This window comes from Filicampus tigris, chromosome 3 (genome assembly GCF_054856515.1).
Source record: "Filicampus tigris isolate MCC_2025a chromosome 3, RoL_Ftig_1.0, whole genome shotgun sequence".
NCBI classification, from domain to species: Eukaryota; Metazoa; Chordata; class Actinopteri; order Syngnathiformes; family Syngnathidae; genus Filicampus; species Filicampus tigris.
Window position 1 is genome coordinate 16,742,276 of NC_141219.1, and position 23,781 is coordinate 16,766,056.

The 23,781-nt window shown below is 41.0% G+C and overlaps 1 protein-coding gene across 3 annotated transcripts in view; it reads right to left on the reverse strand.

Annotated features, from left to right (window-relative positions):
- Window positions 1-726: 726 nt before the first annotated feature.
- Window positions 727-23,781, reverse strand: part of prtga (protogenin homolog a (Gallus gallus)) — a 42,423-nt gene continuing 19,368 nt past the window's right edge. Inside the window, exons 9-19 of one of the 3 annotated variants that reach the window (XM_086026569.1) lie at window positions 23,385-23,690; window positions 20,270-20,458; window positions 12,219-12,314; window positions 11,417-11,603; window positions 11,195-11,322; window positions 10,078-10,248; window positions 8,888-9,067; window positions 7,496-7,619; window positions 7,295-7,424; window positions 6,868-6,975; window positions 727-6,235 (exon numbers count right to left, since the gene is read on the reverse strand). In XM_086026569.1, coding sequence (XP_085882695.1) covers window positions 5,831-6,235; window positions 6,868-6,975; window positions 7,295-7,424; window positions 7,496-7,619; window positions 8,888-9,067; window positions 10,078-10,248; window positions 11,195-11,322; window positions 11,417-11,603; window positions 12,219-12,314; window positions 20,270-20,458; window positions 23,385-23,690 — 2,024 coding nt within the window. In that variant the 3' untranslated portion in view covers window positions 727-5,830. Of the gene's footprint in view, window positions 6,236-6,861; window positions 6,976-7,294; window positions 7,425-7,495; window positions 7,620-8,887; window positions 9,068-10,077; window positions 10,249-11,194; window positions 11,323-11,416; window positions 11,604-12,218; window positions 12,315-20,269; window positions 20,459-23,384; window positions 23,691-23,781 lie in introns of all 3 variants that reach the window. The other 2 variants (XM_086026568.1, XM_086026567.1) reach the window with 2 other exon arrangements.

Genomic DNA, 23,781 nt, shown 5'->3' on the forward strand with positions numbered 1-23,781 from the left:
CTGGTGTAACCACCATTTTCCTCATTTACACATTTGTGTCTTATGGTGCCCACAATAAAAGGACACTATAAAATGTGCAGTTTTATTGTATTGGCGAGGATGGGTCCGGGGGTGGGGGCAGAACAACAGTCAGTATCTGGACCCCTATTTTAGAGCGGTCTTTTACTGTGGGCACACCTATGCAATAATCATTCTGTCTAATCATAATCAGCATGTTGATGTTCCACACCTGTGAGGTGGATGGATTATCTCGGTAAGGGAGACATTCTCACCAACATAGATTTGGACTTTTTTTTCCTCAATATTACTTGTGAACAATATTTTAAATATCCCTGTTGTGTAGGTGGATACACAGGTTTAAAGTAGCTTTAGCCATGTCATGACTATACGCCGCTGGCATGGATAGATGAACAAAGATATAATTTGTAGGTATAATTTTCAGACCAGGTAAGTGAAATTTGATCATTTCCCGTACACAGTAGTTGGTAGTCACGAAACTGGTTTGTACGACAAAATACAGGTTGTATGACATTCTGCTTATAAAAACACAGTAAGTCCTGAATCTCAAGACAATGTCCATGTCAAACCAAAGTGACAGAAAGAAGAAACAAATGTAAAGCCTTGAATAGTAGATTAGCTTCCTTGGCAAGCAGAACGGGGCTCATAAAGACAGTTAGGCTTGACTTTATTTTGTCCTGATATAAGAACTGATGTTGTGTTCATTTGTGCTTCTTTTTCATGGATTTAAATGACTGCACATGGTGTCTGATGGTACCAATTGTAAAATAAAACATTGAGCTGAGTGACATCTACAAACGTTTTTGACACTAAATACTGAACACTGGTTAAAAAAAACAGACAGGTTTGTTGTATTTTTGTACATTTATTGAGAATCAGACTTTTCACAAGTAAAAAGAGTCTAAAATCTCCTTTTGTCAAAAACAAGTACAACTAATTGTGATGACAAAGACAAACAAGCATTAACAAAAGCATCATAATTACAAGCGATACATTCAATTATCATGACTGAGAAGCAGTCCGGGATCCCCCTGAGTTTATATTATTATGAAAAAAAAATTAAAAAAAGACCCACGGCTCTCCACACTTGAACTCATCATCACAACATTACTGCCCAAAGGGAGAAATGCGTTATTTCCATCCCTTGCAATTCACATGATCGAATAGGAACACATGAGAAGAGAGCAGGTCAACATGCACGTTTGTTCTCATGTATGAATAAGTTGCATTTGTCCAAATTCTCACAACCTTTGACCTAAAGACCACATCAACAGCTCCTTAAAGCGGAAACTCAAAACAAATAGTCCACCATCACATTATTTAGCGCAGGGCTCCGTGGTTTCTTGGTAACAATATGAAGACTGGAGAAGGACAAGTCACACATAGAAACAATGCATTCGAACTGATCAATTCTCGCCAATATGCAACGGTGACCTTTTAGAAAAAAATCTTTGGTTTATAATGTTTGCTCCTGAAAACAAAAAGGAACTGATTGTATCATCCCCAAAACGACCCCTGATTAAAACCTCTGATTAGAAGCAGCTATGCAAGAACATCCGTGCACCCGCTGACCTTTCTGCAGTCTTACGTATAAAAAAAAACAAGGGATGGGCCTTCGGCCAAATGAATACATTTTTAAATTGTATTTTAAATCTACTTTTATCGTGCACCCCCGCCCCCCACTCAATCTTCTTTATTGTATTGCAAAGTAGTTGAGACTGAATCAACAGTGCCTCTGTTGGTTGCGGCCAAGTTGTGCAATCCAATTTAGCGCAATTCCTCAAGATTCCCTGAATCAAAAATCAATTACCAAAAAAAAAAAAAAAAAAAAATCTTATTATGCCCATCCCTGCTACAGAAATATATACAGTTGTACCTTGCCTTACATGTCTTCCATTTTGTTCAATTTATTTTTTTTAACTATAGGTCCGAAAAAGGGGAGTGTGGACAATTGGCAGATGATGTCCGTTGACATTTTATTTAACTCATTAACTGCCATGGTCGTTCATATTCGTCAACTGGAATCGAACCATTGTATACATTATTTTACGCGTATATGCACGTCAAGTCCGTTTTTCAACGGGCAGGCGTGGAAGAATCTCGCCCAGCTGGTCTTTGAAATTCCGGTTTGTAGACAACTTCAATGACTAACAGATGCCTGTAGATGGCGGCGTTGCATAGCTTTGCATTTGAGATCAGCACAGCTTTTGAGAAGTAGATAAAGACCAGCGGTGAATTTTGGCCAGTCGTGTTAATTATGGGGGAGAGGAATGGTAACGGTGGAAGTCAGACAAGTTTAGGCAGCTCACACTTGAACAGAGTATGTACAGTATATGTATGGTATAAACTATGAGTGCAGTGATTAATCAACACCTAATCGATTATCAAATTAGTCCATTACTATTTTCATAACAGATGAATCAAACAGAGATCTTGTTTGATTCAAAATTGTCCAAATGATCGCAAGTTTAGCATCTCAACAGTAAATATTTTCAGATTTCTGTAGTCTTCAAAGAGGCAGACTAATTGTTAATTACCTTTTATTTTTTTTCCCCTTCAAAATAAGACATTTGCAACAATAATCAACATTTTTGCTACGGACCAAACCAGGAACTAAATCACAATTCACGGTTGTGCATTTTTTGCACTGCCAATTTGTAATTTAACCTTCAGCCTCTATCCCACTGAGGGGTGAATATTTCCGACTGTTGATAAAGGTAAAAAAAAAAAAAGTGCGTTCACGTCATGGTTTGTTCAAGGTCCCGTTCAGTCTGATAGTTGCTTTTATTTAACCAGTAATGTCCCATTGAGATGAAAAACCTCTTTTTCAAGGGAGTCCTGGCCAAGCGGCAGCAAAAATTTCATGATGTTTTTACGGTGTTTTTATACCGTACAATACTGTACAGTGTGGTACACGTCTTCTTAAAAACACATTGAGTGCTTCTTGGGGGGAATGGACCTGATTTGTTTGTGTTTCTATTCATTTCCATACTCATTTCATTTTCAATGAACTTGTTCGCCAAGGTACAGCTGTACTGGACCACAGAATAGAATGTTTTGGGTGCACGTTTGAAAGCGCATGGCTGCACTGTTGCAACACAGATCACTAAGAATCGATATACTTCTCACCTACAATGTACAAACATCTGGTTGCATCAGTTTTGAGGTAACTCAGCATGAGGGTCGTTTGTTTTTGTGTGCAGCATAGGAATGATTATGAATTGTCACTCGGGGGCACGTGAAAGCTGCTGGCACTTCCCTGGAGAACTTGTCCTAGTTCAAGGCCACTAATGTGCATTAAAGGCTTGGTTTCGAAGAGCAGCGGCTCAGCTGATCTTCATCTTTGGTCGAATGCATTTGATTATTCCACATTCTCCTGTCCGCAGACAAGACTCAGATTAGGGCTGATCAATTCATTGAATTCAAATCGACGTTGCAATGTAATATAATACATATATTTATTGCAATTAGATTATTTTTCAAAAATCATTCAGCCCTAATTGAAAACAAATCAAGTGTCAGGTATGCAAACATGTCTTTGGGTCCTAGCGTCGGTCACCGCTACGCATTGGCCTGCTAATATAAAACTACTTGGCAGACAAGTGCTAATCTTGATCTACTCTAGAGGAAAACAAGAAAAAAAGTTATCGAGCTAGATTCAACTACATTGTGTACTCAGTAGTACAAAGCTTCTCACAAAAATAGACATTTTCAGGAAGTTGAACGGTACGTCGTTCAGATTCTTCACTTTCATCCCTGATTATTTAACACTCGCGATGTGTTACTCCAATCACTCTTGATGGATTCGCATCCTCTGCCTGAGAAACACGAGGCCGCTCTTGGCCTCCGGGAGTCGAGATGCATCCACGTTAAGGCCAATTATCAGGTGGTTCAGTACCCGTGTGCCACCGCCGGCACTAGTATGACGCTTTTTGAGCATTTATTCCACATCCTGATCTACAGCTCCATGCCCCAGTACGCCGATTTTCCTCACCAGTGCCAATTCAGCGCTCTAGTACAATATCGGATTCATTCTCAAACTGATTTTTGCAACGCTGTCGGAGCGTTTATCCGATATCCTGCTAGTGTGCTGAATTAAGAATGAAAAATTGCGTATTGTGAAAAATAATGAAATTGAGCATTTATTGTTGATATCCAACTTAAAGTTTCTAGTAAGGCAAAACTGCATACCACTACTAGTACTGCCTCAAGTGGTGAAACTGGTGAAGAATAAGATTCTTGCTATCCGGCTTGAGGTCCATATGCATGCTCACTGACTCGAGTTGTGGAATGACCTTCAAAGGGAAATATCAAGCACATGGAGTAAATGCTCAAATGGCTGACCATACACTTGCTGTGTGCCCACTGACACAAGCTGGAGGTAGACGTAGAAGACAAACGATACAAAAAAAAAAAAACCCAAAAAAACACGTGAGGGTCGATACATTCATGGCAAAATCTATTCGGCAATTACACACACAGCTTACTTAGTACTGAGAAGATACCCTGTCCGTTCACCATGTAACGCTACATGATTTGTCAAATGTACTAAACGCTGTTCCCTGAGATCAAGAAAGCCGACAAAGAATCAAATCAATGGGAGGTAGTATAAAAACAGGAACAGCGAGGTCAACTGTGCATTCACATAAAGGCAAACAAACAATAATATACATTACTTGCTTCCACGCCATTACTCAATAATGGATTAGAAAACACTCGCTAATACTGGCTCATGACCTCGGCAACACCCGAGGGGACAAATGTGTCTTTTGCATCCAGTGAGAGAAAGGAATGGAAGCTGCGCCGCCCTTACATTCCAGTGAATAGGAAAGAGGAAAATCAAGACGAAATGGGATGACGATCAGAGAAAAAAAAAATCAAATAAAAATAAATCAAGAGGTATCACAGGTTATGTAAAGTCGCATAAGACAGTAGTTATTAAATATACAGCGGAGGTTTGGCTCGCGCGCGAACCGAGGTAGATAATCAGCGAAAAGGACTTCCCTTTCACTCCAGTGATAAACTCTCTTAAATAAAGTTTTGACAATTTTTTTCTTAAACATTCATGGTGGGTGAGATTTCTTTCTTTTTTTTTCTTTTTGTTTTATAGGACATACAAAACAAAGAATATAAAAATCCTGTGAAAGTAAAATGCCTGCCGACATAAAGTGGTAAAAACTGAGCAGGCTTGAGGATAACGCTTCAAAAATATCAAAGTCACACAGGGAAAAGCCCTTTGAGCATATTCAATATCACTGATTTCCTGCTTTGGGTCCATGTACTAGTACACTCTTTGTCTTGACTGGTAAGACAATTCAGTGCGCTAGTAGAACGACTAGGGAGCAGTAAAAGATAGATTTTTTATTTTTTTTTATTTCTTTCTACACGACATTTTTGCACACTAGTATCTAGGACAGCTACATGTTATTAGGGAGGCAAAACTCAAACTTCACTAGTATCATAAATAGCACACAGATGTCAACTACCGCACACTTTTGCCTCACTAGTCACTTGTTAATTGTCCTACTCATATTCCCAAATGTTCCTACTAGTGTGCAGAAATGTTACACTAGTGCGCCCAATTGTCTCATTAGTGAGGACAAAGCGCTCATTGGTACGTGGACCTCAAGGTCATACTAGGTACTAGAAGGCAGTACTAGTGTAAAAACGTTACTAGTAACAGTACGACACAGTCGTTCTACTGGTGCGCTGAATTGTCTAGTAGTACTAGCACGTGGGCCTTAAGCTAAACATCAAGGATATAGAATCGATGCTCGATTGACTTTCCATATGCAGTCACATAAAAAGACACTCACACAACTTCACACACTGAGTGCAAAGGCCGAGCGCTTTGGGCTTCTCGATGGCAGCGGAGATCCTCAACCGACGCCACCAACCTCAAATCCGTCCGAGCGTCCTGGGCTGGACGAGGCGCTTGTTCCTCGTCCTCGCCGCCACCGCTGTCCTCCGCCGTCACAGACGGCTGGCGGCTGCTCGGACCCGACGATAGGTCGGTCATCTCGGTACCGTCTTGCGAGAAGCGACCGGAGTCGCTGGTGGCGTGGCTGCCCTCGCTGCCGGAGGAGCCTTCCGAATCTCCGGGACGCCCGAGCAGAGCCTGCAGGGAGGTGGGCTGCTCCGCGGGGATCGACGCTTCCTCGTTGTAGCTCAGGGCGGCGGAGCCCGGCCGGTAGGAGGCGGCGCCGCGCCTCGTCTTCTACAACACAGAGAGCATGTCTACTAAGAAAAAAACCCAGTGAAGAACAGTGATTCTTAAAGGGGACGTCAACCCAAAAAGTGTCTTTACAAGAATATGTTCTATGCAGCCCCACTAATTTGAACACGGCAGTCGGCTTAAAAAATGCGTTTGTGGAATTGGCGTTGGAATAACCGAAAGGCAGCCGTGTCGGGATAATAAAAAGGACGATACCTAAGTTACGTCTGACGCCGTGTCTTCGGAAGACGTTACGATACTCTTCAATCGGACACTTATCATTTATTTTCCCAAGCCACGCGGGTTGCCGACTCCTGCCCTATCCTGTATAATTGACATGTTTCCCTCCTCCAACACACTTGATTCAAATGATCAGGATTTGGACACCCCCAACCAATGTCATGGTGATTTTTTTTCCCATACCGTTACACCCCTAGCATTTATAGAGTACAGTGAAAAAGTATTTGATCCCCTTCCTTGATTCCTTCAATCCAATTTGAACAGGCAGCTCACACTGATAATTCCTGAATATGACTTGAGAATTGAAAATCTGTGACGATATATTGCGTGAAGAAGAGAAGGCCAAAATTCCGCCACGCTACTGAGAACCATTGCACTTTGGAAAATACCTGCACCTCTTTAACACTTTTGCTGCCATGGCCACTGAAGGAAAACCATTTGCTTTTCTTCTCGGCGCTAGCCTGAACTGGACCAAGGGAATTGATGATAAGATCTGTTCCACCCTGCGACAGAAGACAAAATAAGCATAAGCAGGATATGAAAAGATGCAACCGGGGCATGTCAAGCATATTGGAATGAAAAGCACCCGATTGCAAATTTAGAAAGAAAGGTCAATTTTGTTCAAAACAATTTAGTTTGAAAAGCTGTCATAGTGAGCTGGAGCACATTGAGTGAGTGGGTGGGATGGCACTGCTGCCTCAACGCAACGGGAACTTTGCATTTTCTTCGATGACCTTTTCTTACCTAGTGACGCCGAAACATAGGCTTCGAAAATGTATGACTGATCTGATTCAAAGCCGCGTTATGTTGAGCGCTAAGCACCTTGCTATCGATGAAATGGTTGCGGCTCATCACGGCCACGCTCGCGTCGGCGTTCTCCGCCGGGCCCTCTGAGGCGGCAGGGGCGGGCGGGCTCCTTCCTTCTGTGCTCGGTTTAACGGCCGATGGTTTCCTACGGGGAACGGCCAAATAACGTGAAAGTGACTCAAGCGTGGGTGTCAAACAACAAGTATAAAACCGCACCTGCGTTTGCCTCTGCACACTATGATGAAAGCACAGATGATGATGCACATGAGAGCGATGGAGACCCCCACAGTGATGCCCGTCAATGACGTTTGGTCCAGGTGGTAGAAGCCATCGGAGAACACTGTAAAAACCCAGACGACGAGGACGGATTCATCTAATTCTACCGAATGATGTGTTTATGCAAAGGTTATGAAACTTCGCGGTGGTGGGGATTTTTGTTTGAGTTTGTAATGTTCAACTTTAAACAGATCAATAATACGCTGTTTGCATCCAATTCTATCGTTTAGTTCTATCATGGCCACTTTTGGCCAGTTGAAAACTGCATTTTTGTAATTCCTTGTTATTTACTGGAACTATTCATACAATTTGGATGAAATGAGTTTCATTCTAAATTCAACACAACACAACACTTGATATGTTTGTTTTTTTTTCCTCATGTGTTCTACCAGATAGCATTTATCCGTTTTTGGACAAGAGCAAAATGACATATTACAAACTTCTTAGTTTCTAAATGGCATACTGCACTCCTATGGATAAAATGACTGACAGCTTTGGTTTTAAGAAGAGAAGATGCACTCTGTTGACCATGGAGAAGAATTGCATTTGAATTTAACAGGATGAAATTCACTCTGCTGGATGTAGAAAAACTGTAGCATAAGCAATATAAGCAAAAAAAAAAAGGAAAAGAAAGAAAATGGTGGTCCTAAAAATATATAGAGGCCATTCCACCGACTTCGTCATTTGTGTCCCGAGAAATAAATGCATGATCAAATTAATTGTACATTTTTTCAAACTAAGTGAAGTGTCCTGCACATTGATTTGACTGCGTATTTAACAAATACAATTAAAAAAAGATTTAAATCTTGAAACTGAAAAATTTGCATTTGCAACATGCTAAAACAAGACTTTCCTTTAAACACAAATTAAATCATTGCGAAATGTTATTTATTTATTTTTTTACATATTTGTGTTACTCCTTAAGGCTATATTTAACATATTTGCTTATGCAATGCTAAAAACTCACTCCTGTTACTTTCAGTCCTGTTACTCAAATGAGGAGTTTCAGTAAAATAAAACAATGGCATAAAAAATGAGATGGGCTCATACACATTTTAAGTTGTTCAATACGTTAATTTGATTTCAAGAGAGTGACTTACTCTCTTACTTACTTATTGGGCTGTTTTTTAAACTGCACAATGTGCCAACAAACTGGGAATTGATGGGATATATTGTTTATATGACTACAATTGCACTAATGACAAGAATTGTTAAAATTTACAGTAGAATAAGCAACAAACCCAAAATTTGCAGACTATGCTTAAGGCCAGTAAAATTGAACAAGCCTTGAGTTTGAAAAATGAACTGAAATGAAATGAAGACATTGCTGACCATTGGAGCGTGTGGAGCCCTGCGAGAGCCGAGGGTCGCGAGCCGACGAGGGATCTGCTCGCACTGTCAGCTCGACCATGTGAGAGAAGGGCCCGTCACCCATGTTGTTGGACGCCGACACTTTCACCAGGTAGAAGTGGCCGGGCTTCAAGTTCTCCAGTAGCGCCATGGTGATGCTCCCTGGCAACAACACAGAACCACCGCATCGCTCTTAACTTTGTTTTGGGTACATTACAATGTAAAAGCCTCAGGTTGAAATTGAAAGTGTTTGGCGCCACTCTAGGGTAGATGAGTGCAATGACAGAGCAAATAAGTAAATCGAAATGAGGAATAATGATTTTCTGGGTAAAAAAAAAAAACTTGACTCAGTCGGAAAATTCCACCAATATAATAGGTCGACACAAAATGTTTGCCCAAAAATTCCAGTAGATGTGTACTGCTCCCAATGTAGTCATCATTGTTGCAGTGTCATAGCACCCTCTATTGGTGGAAAGTTGAGACTGCACTCAAACAATGCAAGTCACTCAGCTTTTCCTTGTCACTGGTCACCACAGCAATGATGTTTGGCACAGTTATTTTCCATAAAAGACCTTTGTGACGCAATGCAGCCATTTGTATCTGAGTTTGGGACTGGTAGTAAATGGGAATCGGTGTATAGTATAAAGGCTCTTGCCTAGGGACCCATCTAAATGTTACTACCATTTGTGAGCAGGATTTGAATCCTAGTCCTCTGTGTCCAAAGGCAGCAGTGTTCAGCCGTATACCGTCTTGCTCAGTCACAAGGTTAACGCCTTAACGTGTCAGTAAAGTTTGCAGGTCCGTCATTCGTCAGTGGCCATTACTGACCTTTATATTGTGGTCATAATGTAGTGATCGATCAGTGTACATTCAACCATCATTACTCGCCATCGTTTTTATTTTTTAGTACCAAACAGACATGGAGTTCATTTGCTTGCTTGTAGATATGGCTCAAAGGTTTAGTAAATAAGGTGGAAAAACAACGTAATCACATCGGAATGACAAACGCGGTGGATTTAAGCTATCACACACCACAAGGGAGGGAAACAAAACGTCAGTGAAGGTTAAATGAGTGACTGATTTCCAATGGATCCTTTGACTTGGACTGGAGCAGAGCTTTGTGAATGGATGTACGTGTCTGTCTCTCTCTTCCCACATTTACACATCCTTACCTTCTCTTTGCACCACCTGCCATTCCCCAGTGAGCCACTCATTTCTGGAGGCGTAAAGGATTGTGTAGTGCGTAACAGAAAGGTTGGCTTCCTCCGGGGGCTTCCATGACACCAGGGCGGTGTCCTCCTCGATAAGAGTCACCTTGATGCTCGTGGGAGGCAACGTAGGAGCTGGGAGAGATGGGAGACAAGTCAAGTTAATCCTAGAGTTACAGCAGGAATTCGGTCTTTGAACCTTAGTTATAATGTCATCAGGGCTACGGAGTGGATGGTTCTGAACCTACTAAAGGCAGAAGACTATAGACAAAATACATAAAGCGCAGTAAACCTGCAAGACCGAGGAAGCACTTTTAATGACAAAAAAACCCCACATTTATTTACAGATGAAAAACGAAGAAATGTGCCGTGAGCAACGCTGACTCATGGCATGGCTCAAGTTCAAAATCCGTAGGATATTTTACATGGCATTTGCCATTCACTCCGTGAACTGAACAAATGCTTCAACTTCACATTAAAGACATTGGAAACATATTTCAACACATCAAAAAAAGTTAGAAAATATTGTACGTTCAGTAGCGATTGAGCGTGTCTGGGCGTGAGCTGTAGCTGACAGCAGCTTCTACGCTAGAGTGCTCATTGTGTTAATATGTTTTATTGTTCTCCTGGCATTCAATAAATACCATCCATTCATTTTCTATAGTGCTGATCTTCACAAGGGTGTCGAAGCCTTTTCCAGCCGACTCCGCTCGAGAGGCAAGGTACACCCCCAGACTGGTCACCAGTCAATTGAAGGGCACAAATAGACAATTTAGAGTTTTCAATTATACTAATGTGCATGCTTTTGGAATATGGGAGGAAAGCAAGAGAAGCTGGGAAAAAAAAAAACCACACGCACGGGCAGAACATGCCACCTCCACACAGGAAGAACAGAGATTTGCACCCCGAACCTTAAAAATGTGAAGCAGACCTGCTAACCATTAGATCACCTGTGTGCATTGCGTACAAAGCATTGATGTGTGCTCATTGCACGTCTTAAACTTGATGTGTGTTTATTGCGCGTCTTAACATTCAATGATATGATTCACCATCAGTGATTTGCAAATGAAAAGGCACCTACCCTCGGGGAAAGTGCTCTGGTAGACCACGGGGCTCCACGGGCTGGACAGCTGGTCAATATGAAGCCGGATAGCAAATTCATACTTGGTGTTAGGCTGCAGATGTCGCACTAAAAGGCTTTGCTCATTCCTGAAGATGCAAGATAGATGTTAAAACGTGTAAGCCTGACGCCTACATTAACATGTATGCATTGATGGCGCATGTACGGAGAATAAGATCTTACGTCTGCAGGTAGAGCACCAGGGAGGCGTTCTGCAAGCCGACGGGGTTGCAGCGAACGGTGTAGTTGACCGCGTGGCTGGAGGTGAAAGCTGGTTGGCCCCAGTGAAGGAAAATGGATGACGAACTGTTGGCCGTTGCGTACACGTTGTGAGGCGGTGGCGGTGGTGGCACCAGGCGATCCCGAACAGCTGAGAAATGCAAGGAGTGTAATGTTGGTTGGCGTCGGCATCGGAAAGACGTGTGCGTGTTGGGGCCCGGCTGACCTGATCGGCTATTATTAGCTCTTTTAAAATTTGTAAAAATCGGCCGATGTTATGCCGATTTTTCTCTCTTTTGTAAAGTTGAACAAATACTAAAGGACAAAGTAAAACAGTCAAATGTTCTGCCTATAATTCATATCATTTATTGTTTTAGAAATACGGGGCCCAAAAAGTTATTTTGGTCATTATATATTTTTTTATTAATCGGTCGATTAATCGTTATTGGAATTTTATTTCGCTCAATATCGAAATCGGCATCAGCCTCGAAAAAGCCGTATCGGTAACAGGCAACTAATATTGCGGTTCTTCATTCGTGCCCTCGCTTTACCATATTGCTTCGTGTGTGTTAGCAGTTGTTTGAAGGGTTATAATCACTGTGACATTAAAACATACTTGTACAAGGAATAATTGTCTTTTCTTTTATGTGTCAGTTTTACAGTAAACTACAACTGCAAGTAACAAATAAATGGCTTGAAGCAAGCATGCTTGGCCTGTTATTTGGAGAACTGTGCGAGCTATTGAATTTGAAAGTTTGGAACTCACAGACACATCCGGGGGTGCTGATCGTCTGGTCTGCCTGGTAGCCATCTCCAATGAAGTTGTAAGCCAGAAGCTTTACATGGTACTTCTTTCGTGGGTCTACATTTAAAGGGAGGTTAGAGTTAGAGAAAAAGAAAAAGATAATACGTCAAAAACAAACCATGTGAGTGTTCGGATGTGAATGCTGATTAAGAACAACAACAATTTCGGCTTGTGATCACTGAGGATTAATAGTACCTATATACCCTGACTGAGTGGATGTATGGTCAATGTGGGTTGAGGACGTGATTGTGTGCTAGGACTGAGAGCGAGGTCAGTGAGCCAGATGCTCTCACTATAAGACTTTGACTGAATCTATCACGCTGACACCCATCTTTTGAGTACAAAAAAAAAAAAAAAAAAAGGTCCTTTCTCCTGCCTAGGTCAGCCTCTGCTGCTCAGTGGTCAGTGGACACTTCTATTCACAGTCCCGACTGGGGGGGTGAAGGGGTGGGGACTGGACTAACAAAATCTCCTGGGAAGGCCATTGGTGGTGGTCAACAGCAGTTGTGGGCCACAATGACCTTAAGGACCTTGGTCATGTGACCAAATTCAATTGAATTCAATTGTTTTATTTCACAGTCAAGATTCACATAAAGTACACATCAAATTGAGCCATAGAGTGCAAAATATCTATACAACACTCGTGGAAATTGGGATGTAAAATAAAAACATGTTAAAACCACACTAGCCAAATTATTAAAAAACTTCTATTCAGCGTAAAAAAAAAAAAATGTAAAAAAAGTAAAAACATTTTTCTATAACAATTATTGTGTGCAACTCAAAATTTTTCCATATCTTGAGCCTAATAGCATAGTTGTCTAACACATTTTGGAACATATTCGTAAAACAAGAAACAAACTAATTCAACAAATAAAAAGAATGCAATTGACTCAGATTCAACATTTTCAGATTACCGTGACTTTGGCAATCTAATTTTTTCTATTGAAACTGAACTTAACAATAAATTCTTAAAACGTGATCATAAATGTCCTTTTTGGTCATTTGCACTCACCAGACACGATCTTGGGTACTGCATCCAGTGACTGGCAACAGCTGTGTTGATGTACACCGCATCATACCAAAGTTACATTATTTTGATACTAGATAGCTCAAAGTATAATGCACACGGCATACTACATATTCATTCATTTGTTCTATTAATAAGGTGATGCCTTAAGATACAAATTAATTTAGTTCCATGACTATGCTCACAACTCGATTGCATTTGAAAAACTCTTTCCCCATTGAAATAAATGGAATGCCATTAACCATTTCCAGCACAGAAAACAACAAATATGTTTGTTAAGTGTTTTTAATAAAAAACATAGCACTCTGTAATATTTTACTTTCTAAAACCATACAGTAACAACACCATTAAATAGAATGCAAAGAAATGAAACAGGTTTTGACACTTTTTTTTTTTTTTTGCTTGAATTCAATGGACATTGTGCAGCTCCTTCTGCTGTGCATGCCTTGGCCACCCAGGGGCAGTATAACAAAAGACATACTGATATACCGTACATGGAGCCAGTCAAGTTTTTGCTGGCAAACCACACCAAAAAATGTCATTCCAGTCACTCGTATCTCAAGTCGCCACTATATCTCACTCACACAAAGCTATTGTAACCACGATAGTAAACAACAGGTGCACACCTGTACCTTTTGATGTGGTCATTTACAAATAAGAGTGATACAAAAAATCTGTTTCAGGAGAAATATATCAAGATGTATAATGTAAAACCTTAGCAGAATAAGTAGAAAAAGGTTGTGTGCACGAGGGTGGAGATGTTTAGGAGGGGGAGGAGTGGCTCTCTTCCCCCCCCCCCCAGGCCTGAGGAGTTGCACTGGAGCCAGGCCAAGGCCAGGGGGTCAGCCTGAGATAAAACTCTGAAAACCCAGGTCACGAGTGTGCAATATGAGAAGAACCTCACAGGGATTCTTATTCGTTCACCTAAATTTGCCATCATACTTTGCATAAAGTTACAAACTGTTCGAGCAGAGATTTTGAGGCCAAGCTCAAGCACCTGATCGAACACTTAACTTTGACGCCTCTGTGTCCAGTGTCCACTTCAAAAGAGAAGCATAATGTGCATCTCAATACAAAGGACCTAGCGTAATTATACCACAGAGGACCTCTGACAGGGTGAGTGGGGGTTTCGGGGTGGGGGGCGTAAGCTGTGACATCTGGGCTGTGACCTTTGACACGGAATTCGGGCAAGCTAAATCCTGCAAAAGGAGGGGATATAGGGCTCTTTTGGAAGGGGGGGGGATGGTCAAGCACAGGAAGTGACTAGAAAAAAAACAGGACAATACTACTGAGAGTCAAATTAAAATGCTGAACTGATAGAAATGATGAACCAAGTTTGGCTCATTATCAATACAGTCTGTTGAAAGCCAAACTTTCAAAAACGGGTCCTGGTTCAATTTTTATTGGCTCGTGCACTGCCAAAATAAAATTCTACTCACTACACATTGAAATTCAAATATCCAATGCTTAAAGCGTTATAACAGCGCCACCTTAATACTATTTGTTAGCCTGTCTATTGTGTTTCCTAAAATGAGTTAGCATCAAGCTAGCAGACTTTAAAGCAAAGTTATGTGGTTGTAAAACATGTGATTATTTTGTCTGTGTTTAATTTGACAGTAAGCTTCAATTTGGAGTAGCAAGAAACAGCAGGAAGCCTCTTTTTGAGGAATTTGCCAAACTGCTGCTTGTTGTGAAGTGGGTTGAATTGCCTTCACTGCCACCTCGTATCTCATACAGTTGAATGCAAGCATTTTTCTCAACAATAGAGCAATGAAGAAACAGCCAACGTGTTACTTGCGGTGGTAAACTGTGAGTTAATTTCAACCTCTAACAAGGCACTGAAATGTTTTGAAAATGTAAAATTCCAATCTTTGAGAATAGTTCGTTTTGTTGTTTTTACATTTGCGACTTTAGAAAACTTAGTATGTGTTAACTATACAACAACATAAAAACAACATATCACGGAGTCTGTTAAAACATTCTTTTTTCCTTTCCCAATCAATAGGAATAAATCCAAAGGCACTCATAAAAGTTTCCAAATATAGCTCTTTACATAAACGATTCATTGACTGGTCAATCCACTAGGACTGAATTATTCATATGCCTGGATTACAACAAATTGTATTCTTAGAATACTGCAGTCTTCATTCCGTAGACATTCCTCGAGTAAAGTATTTTCCTGTCCTTCCCACTGGTGTAAATCTCTCACGGTTCAACTTCCATAAATCACGCTGTTTGTATTTAAGGGCATATTTGGGCCATTAGTGGTCACTCTTTTTTTCTTTTCTTTTTTTTAAACTGCCAAAATGCAGATCTCATTGGCCTCTGAGGTTTTGTTCTGCCCTGCCAAAGGCCCCCCAGGCCGTAAGCAAGCCTGCCCCGAACGGGGGTCGTAAATGTCAACTCCCCACAAGCCCTCGCCCCAGCATCTATCATCCAGTCCCCCGCATCCTCACACACATGATAGAAACACAAATGCCAGCGCAAGATGATCCTTAACGTTGAGCTCCAGAAGAACACGCATCATGCATATTGTGGTTGCATCAATGAAATGAACGGATGACGTATTGTCATGACGCATGAACGTTCAGTTGTGTACGCAGCGCTGTGTGGCGCCAAAAGGTAGGAGTTATTTGAGCTCATCTCACAGGCCAGGCTAAGGACACAGTCCACGCACACATACGAGGAAAAGGTCACACCTTTTACACCCGGGCGGAACCTCCGGAACACATTCCTGTCCCTCCCGGTGCACTTTCAATCATTTGGGACTGTCATACTCTACTTTACCAGACAGCTCAGAGCACGCCCTCGTGCAGCCATACACACAGAGCTGAATCAGCAGCATCAACTTTGGTCACAGCTGAGCATTCCGCAATCAATGTTATTGACAGCAGAAGGACGGACGAACAGATGTATTGGAAATGCCATTTACAGTACAAGAATATTCAAATGATAAAGATTTTCTGGTCATCAGGAAAAAGAACATTCAGCATTTGTTCACCGCAGGGACTTCTGCTTACATTACAGCCACAACATGTGGAGAAGCCTGAAAAGGAATGACGCGCTAAGCCGTCCTTATTTTTATGCGCTCTGGTTGAGTGCTCATTAAAGACAAGGTAACTCAATTGTGGAAAAGAGGTGAATTCATCTAGTCACAAAACGGCTCAATAGCAAAAGCACCCTTATATGCAAAATATATATACACAACCCAAAAAAGCACCTAAAATGCAAAATATATCAACACAACCCATAAAGTCAGTCCATGCAGTTGGATCTGAAGGGGATTTATCTGACCTTTAAAAGGCTTCTGAATTTGCTCAAACAGGAATGAACACATTTTGGTTCTTAGTGTAAGTTGAAATGGCAACACACAAAAGTACCGTAACTTAACTCACTTGCCCCCCAAAAAAATTAAAGCTCATACACACTAAAAAAGTGACACACCAAAAAATCTGTCACACTCAAAAAATCTCTTACGCACACAAAAAAATCTCTTTCATGCAGAAAATCCTCTCATATGCACAAAAAAAAAAATAAAAAAATCACACCACCAATAAAAGCCCTCTGACACTAAAACTGTCACATTCAACAAAAAAGCTCAAATTCACCAAAGAAACCTCTCAGGAACACACACACACATTCCAAAAACCTCTCACACAACAAAAAACTCACTCCCACAAAACCCCTCACACACCACAAAAACATCAAATAAGTTATTGTGTGTGAAAGGAAGTTTGAACCAAAAACATTTTAGATCTCGGATGCCGATTGGCTGCGCGGTGCAAAGGGACCCGGAGCATCCCTTTAAACGTCCGTAGAGGGCGTTCAAAGTGTATGAACTCCACTACATGAAGAATGCATGCCTTGAAGCAATTCTATCACAATTGAAGACTAACCACCATGAGAACAAGCTGGTTAATTTCCCCTTTGTGGGACTAATAAAGGTTATCTTAAGACTTGAAAGATGTTAATGGGCAGTCCCTGCAGCCCAGCATGACTTTCACTAGCAAAGTTTGTGTTGTTCCCTCACGGGAGGCCAGATGCTGTATTTTTCACATCCGTCACGAGATAGGAACACCAAGATACTGAAGAAGAACAAGAAGAAGAGGAAGAAGAAGAACACACTGCTCCTATAATGTCTGAACATAATACTTTACAATGTCCGAACAGAATTATTGTCCATCCATCCATTTTCCATGATGAAGACTTTTATGACAAGAGTGGATTACCAGTAAATAGATTCTGGTGACTTGCTTTGATTTTGTATTTTACAACCCTGCTCTACAGGCCATTATTATTATTTCTTTTTTATGTATTCATCGATTACATGTTCATGATGTAGTATAACTGTTATGTCACTTTTTTACTTAAATGAAATTTGATTGAACAGATACATACTGTACCTGTCACACTCACTTAAAATCAAAGCTGGGCATTCGTCTATGTGACGGACCGGTCCGTCGATTCGCCTATGACGGGAACCCCTTTTGCTGACAGTTGACAAATGATGGGTAAAATTTTAAAATAGATGGACTAAGCATAGTCGGAAGCCCATGTATTTAATCCATCTTTCGTCTGTGGTCCGTCTTTAGTCTATTTTTCGCGGCGAGGCTTCGATGGGCGCGGCGAGGAACAATAGTGAGTTGTTGTTGCCCGGGGGACAGATTTCAGTGAGGGACCAGGCTGTGAACAGGCATTCATGGCACAGAGAGTCACTGTGAGTCATGTTTTCTGTTCAAATATTGGACCGCGGGGAGTGCTATTGGAGTCGGAATCGCCGACGGAAGCCAGTAGAAAATCAGAGGCGGACTGGCCTATAGGCGGGTACTATTTTTTTTTCCCGCTGAAAAAAAGGGGAATGATAGACCACGGAAGGGTACCCACGCTGCAGACGGATGACGAATAACGGACGCTCATCTTTTAGTAAAATGCTCAGCTCTGCTGAAAATATTTAGAATGTACTTGTCAGAGTTGTTAATGCAACATAGTATTTACTTTCTCGTGAGTATTTTTGTTAATAAATGGTAATTTTACTCCGTCACATTGAGCTACATTGTGCTCACTGTTTATTTAAAATCTATTATTGCTTGTGCGATCTATATGTTTTGGTTTGTCTTTGTGCACTGTCACATGACTGTTCCACCAATCCAATGGAACTACTAGCGACGTTTTGACTCCATGTGACCAATCAAATAGAGTCAGACAGGCAGTGAGCCTGTTGGGCTCTTAAATGAGTGCAAATAAAGTGGGGAAATTTAAGAGAAATTCCTCAATTTCTGTTATTTTCATAAAGATTCAATTGTAAAGTGATATTGTTGAGTAATATTTGAATTTTGCACATTCCAACTGATATTTTTGTCTATTTGACTTTCATGCGCTGAAATAGAAATCATAAATCATAAGTTACGTACTCACCAGTTACAGAGTAATTGAGTAGCTTTTTCACTGACTATTTAGTTTTACTCAACTAATTATTTACTACTTTTGACCTTTACTTTAGTCCTATTATTGTAAAGCAATAGAACATGGCCACATTAGGTGCATTTGAAAATGGCACTTTCAACGGATGTAATGCAATAGTTGGGTCTTCTTTGGTGCATGTAAACACTGATTGTTTGGCCTACAGCACGGCCGGTGAGGGGCTTCATTGCTTTCAAGCCTCAGCCAATAAACCAGCTTTGTGACTCTGAGAGCCAAACACAATGAGAGGCTTTGATGTCAGCAACAGTGCTTGTGGCCATAAAACGCACAGTAAATCTGCCTTCACTATAGGCTGTCCAAACTCTTCAAAACACCACCAAGACACTCCTTATTTCGCTCAAAGTATGGTTTGATGTCAATTTAAGTTCACAGAGTGGCTTAATGATTATCAACAGCTCTTTTCACGCACTGCGAATTTATTATTCAAAGTGCTCAGACAGCTGTCCAACATCAAGTGACAAAAAATAAGTATTTGATTGTCACACAATGAGAACAGAAGCAAAGTAAAAGTGACAGCTCAGATATGTCTTTTCAATTTTTTCCATTTTAGTTTGCTTCCATAGATGGAAATACGAGCAGTAAAAACATGCAGCGGGAATATCTTAAAACCAAAGACTGAATGAAATGTCCAAAGCAAATAGGTAATAGGTAATTTATTGTGTCCGCTCGTCACTCTTTTGGACGCTATAGAAGTATCACACGGCCTGATTTACAAGTCAGCTGTTGGCCACCTGGTTGACCCCCTCCGGCCACAGATGGTCAGTTGTCCACTGCATTGCGTGAGACTTACTCCCTCTCCCAAACAACAACAACAAAAAAAAAGGCTGAATGAATGCGAGTGACCTCAGGGCCAGAGGAGCTGTGATGTGCTCCAACACTATTCAACAGCTGCTGAAATGACACACACACACACGCAATATATTCCTAGATTACACACACACATATTCATACATACTCACACATATATATATACATACATACACACACACACATATATATATATACATATACATATATATATACATATATATATATATATATATATATATATATATATATATATATATATATACATACATATACATATACATATATATACACATACACATATATACACATACACATATATACACATATATATACACATATATAAATACATACACATAGATACACATACATACATACAAATGAGTTCCGTTCCTACACGGGTGATGTAACCCGAATTTCCGCGTGTGTCGGATTTCACCGTTAAAGTCAAAATTTCCGTCAAAATACTTAGTATAAAAAGACGAAAATACAGGAAGTCCTTGAATTACGACGTACTAGACCTACAACGTTTCGACTTTACGACGCCCGTGCCTCCTCCGCCATTTCGTCCCCAGCACCATAGTGACTACGTTTACATGCAGCCAATATTCGGGTCAAAATTCAGATTTCTGAAACATTCTGAAGAACCCGTTTACATGATTGAGCGACATGTGAAAAACCCACTGTGCCAACTCACCGAGGCCTCCAATGGTATGTAAGTGATCGGAGGCACGGAGCTGAAGCGGGGCGCTCTCAGACTGGCTCTCCTCGTGGTAAAAGAGCTTGAAGCCTTGCACGCTGGCCGAATTTCTCTGTGCCAGCCGCCAGCGCACGGAAATTGTGGTGCAGTTTAAGGGCTCCAAATGCAGCTCAGGAGAGAGAGGAACTGTGGGGGGAAAAAAATCATCAGAAAAAAGCATTGCATCATGTTGTACAAACAGTCACATGGAAATGTATTGATATTTTTGTTATCCAGCTTCAGGTGCATGTAATAGTATGCTGTTTGTCTTCACTATTAACACAATTCCGCACACTATTGACCTACTAGTGTAGGACTAGGATGCACGAGTAATACGATCATTTCTTTCTTTTCAGTAATGTACTGTTAACTCATACAATTTTTAATGTCACTACTGGCTAGTAGTGATAATGGCATACAGTTGTTAAGCAAGCCACGTTTTTTTCTCAGAAGTAAAATATTTTATTTGATTTTTTAGTTTATTTCTTGTATGTGTTGTTTTTATTTGAAGTAGACCTTCAGTCTGAAATAAAAATTGAATTGAATTAAATTGTTGAACCACGAGAGTGCAGCCAATGCCTGTGAGTACAATGTTACTGCAGGGAATGCACATGAAAAGAAAAAAGGACTCTACAGTGTTGTGGAGGCAGTTAATAAAGACAGCTCCACTGTATCGCAGAAGAGAACAGTGGTCTTTCTTTTTAAAAGAACCCAACACAACACATCAGTCGGTACTTGACCTGGTTAGGGATGATTAGAGGGACGGACGAAAACACACTTCTGTTCTTGCTTCTCATCCTCCGTCCTCAAAATGCGCGTTCGTCCGGGACGGACCTGGGACGTAATTCCCATCTCTATTTAACTGCATACGAGTAGGCCTTAAGGCACACTAGTAGTGGGAAAAAAATCTATTAGGACACAGTTGTTCTAATTGTGCCTTTAATTGTGACGGACCTTTAGCTAGCTACTAGGTAAATTGTCAAACAGCTTTCCATGCTGTCAAACCATAGTAACATTTTCCTGGCAGGCAGCTACAGTGCCAGCAGGGAGATGTTTCTAGTCAGAGGAGTCGTCTTTGAAAATCAAAACTCATTCGATGGTTACCAGCTGCTCCACACTTAATCCACAGCAGGCACGACCTCCCTGACGACAGAGGGAGCGATTTCACACATTCTTATTTTAGGAATGATGACTGTTAGCAGACACCTGAATTTCAACAGAAGACACACGGCAAATAGAATCCCACAACCGCCCTCAACTCTCCGACCACCTCAAAGCTTCTAAATGGCCATCTACTCTTTCCCACCCGGAGGGCTGAGTGGCTCCCTTTATGACCCATGACTGAAACCCTTCCAATGTTACTGACACCGCAGGGCAAAGGTCAGTGAGTAACAAACGCAATGCCTTAACAAGATTATTGGCAAACCTCTCTAAGCAGTTAGACAGAATGGAGGAATTCAGCATTGCTTTAAATACAGTGGTGATTTCGCCACTACGTAGAATATAATTCAAACATAGATCAAATACACTTAGTTTGGATGGTTTAACACAGGGGTCGGCAACCTTTCACACTCTCACGCTCAAAGAGCTATTTCGACCCGGTTTCCACGGAAAACACTGGGAGCCACAAACACTTTTTGACATCTAACATAAAGATGTACTGTATTTATTTTCCCAAGCCACGCAGAGCCGCAACATAAGAGAGCCGCATGCAGCTCCGGAGCCGCGGGTTGCAGACCACTGGTTTAACACATAGCAAATTATCGCAACTAAGCTGTGGTAATATTAGTAGTACGTCTGAGAGTAATGTTTTTTTTTTGTCTGTGCACGTGTTGCACAATATGTGGACGAATATTTTTTTTCTTTATTTAGAGAAAAAGAAAACTAAATTGCTTAAAAGGTACTACTGCAAAATCTATGCTCGTTTCGTTAGCCTGTCTATGGTGTTTTGCGATGTGTGTTAGCATTAAGCTAACAGACTTTAGTAAGACAAAGTTAAGTGATTTACAGTAGTTACTGTTAATACACAACATGAAATTGTCTTTGAGATACATTTAGTTTGACAATAAACTTCAACTGTGACAATCTCATTTGCACTTCACTTTTCGCTCAAGTTAGTCATCATTATTTTTTTTTGCCACGCTCGCTCGCTCATTTTTCTGCTTCAACCTTTAATTAAATGGACAACAACTGCTTCCTCTTACCACTCTTTCTTTGGAGCCGTTGTTGGAAAAAACTAATTTGGCAAAATTGCTACAGGAAAAACTCACTTGCCACCATGTACTGGTGAGGTGTCTGAAACTCATTTAACACTTAATTTTTGGATTTTAACACCAAGGGGAAAAAAAAAAGAAATCACTCTAGGGACTATTTGTAACTCGAAATACTCCGCTGTACTTGGTGTACAGAAATCCTCCTCCACTGCGGGTTCTGAGTTTGCGGTCCCGCTATTAAGCAGATTTTTTTTAGCAGTTTTTTAATAATGCTATTTTGTTCTGCGTCTCATTTATTTTTACATGAAATTCTACTGTGGACCACTCGACCATGACGCACTATTTAGTTTGAGATGGTGTGAATTTGAAAGGACGAAAACAGGAAGTATTTCAGCAAAGCCTATTTTTTGTTGAAAATTATTGAACATCAATTCTCTGTAATCCTGCATTTTATGCCTACAGAAAGTGATGGTTGCAGGTTTATAACGCACATCTTTGGGCATGATTATTGATGTATATTGTAAGATGATCAGTTAAGCTTGTTAGCTTGGAAAAAAGGGCATTGGTTTACTGTAAACACATAGAGGGATCGGGAAAATATTTTTGTCTTAGCAATTGCTTCTGCTCTCTGTCAATGTGTGTTGAAATGTGTTTGTATTATTTTCAAAGTGTGTTCAAAGACCTTTAAAAAAATTAAGTGCTCTAAATTATATGAAAACATGGGAGTATTTATTAATAAGATATTTTCATATTGCAGATTTCTAATGCGGTGGTCTCCACCATAACCCCTGCGATGGAGGGGGCATTACTATAAATGTTTTTTTTGGGTGTGATTTTAAATCCACGGAGGCCATGCTTACCTTGAGCACTGGATGCCTTTGGGGTGCGGTGGGAGGTCCAGGCTGACTGCTCACCCCACCCAACGCTGGTGGCGGCAGCAATTCGGAGGAGGTAGATGGTGTCAGGCGGCAGGTTTTCCAGGAGGTACCGTGTCTTTTCTCCCGGCAGCTCAATCTGAGAGGCTGAGCTCTCAGCGCTGGTTCGGTACGACAAACGGTAGGCAGAGATTCGGCCGCGGCTCAGCTTGTCAGGGAGGGGTTGCCACGACACCTGGATGTCGGTGGGGCTGCGGCTGGTGAGGCTGAGCTCGGGGGCGCGGAGAGGAACTGTGAACCGACAAGACAGGTGAGATAAAGTTTTCCTTGACAAAGTGAAATTTCAATGAACTAAAATGGAATTTTCATTGTCAAAACAGAA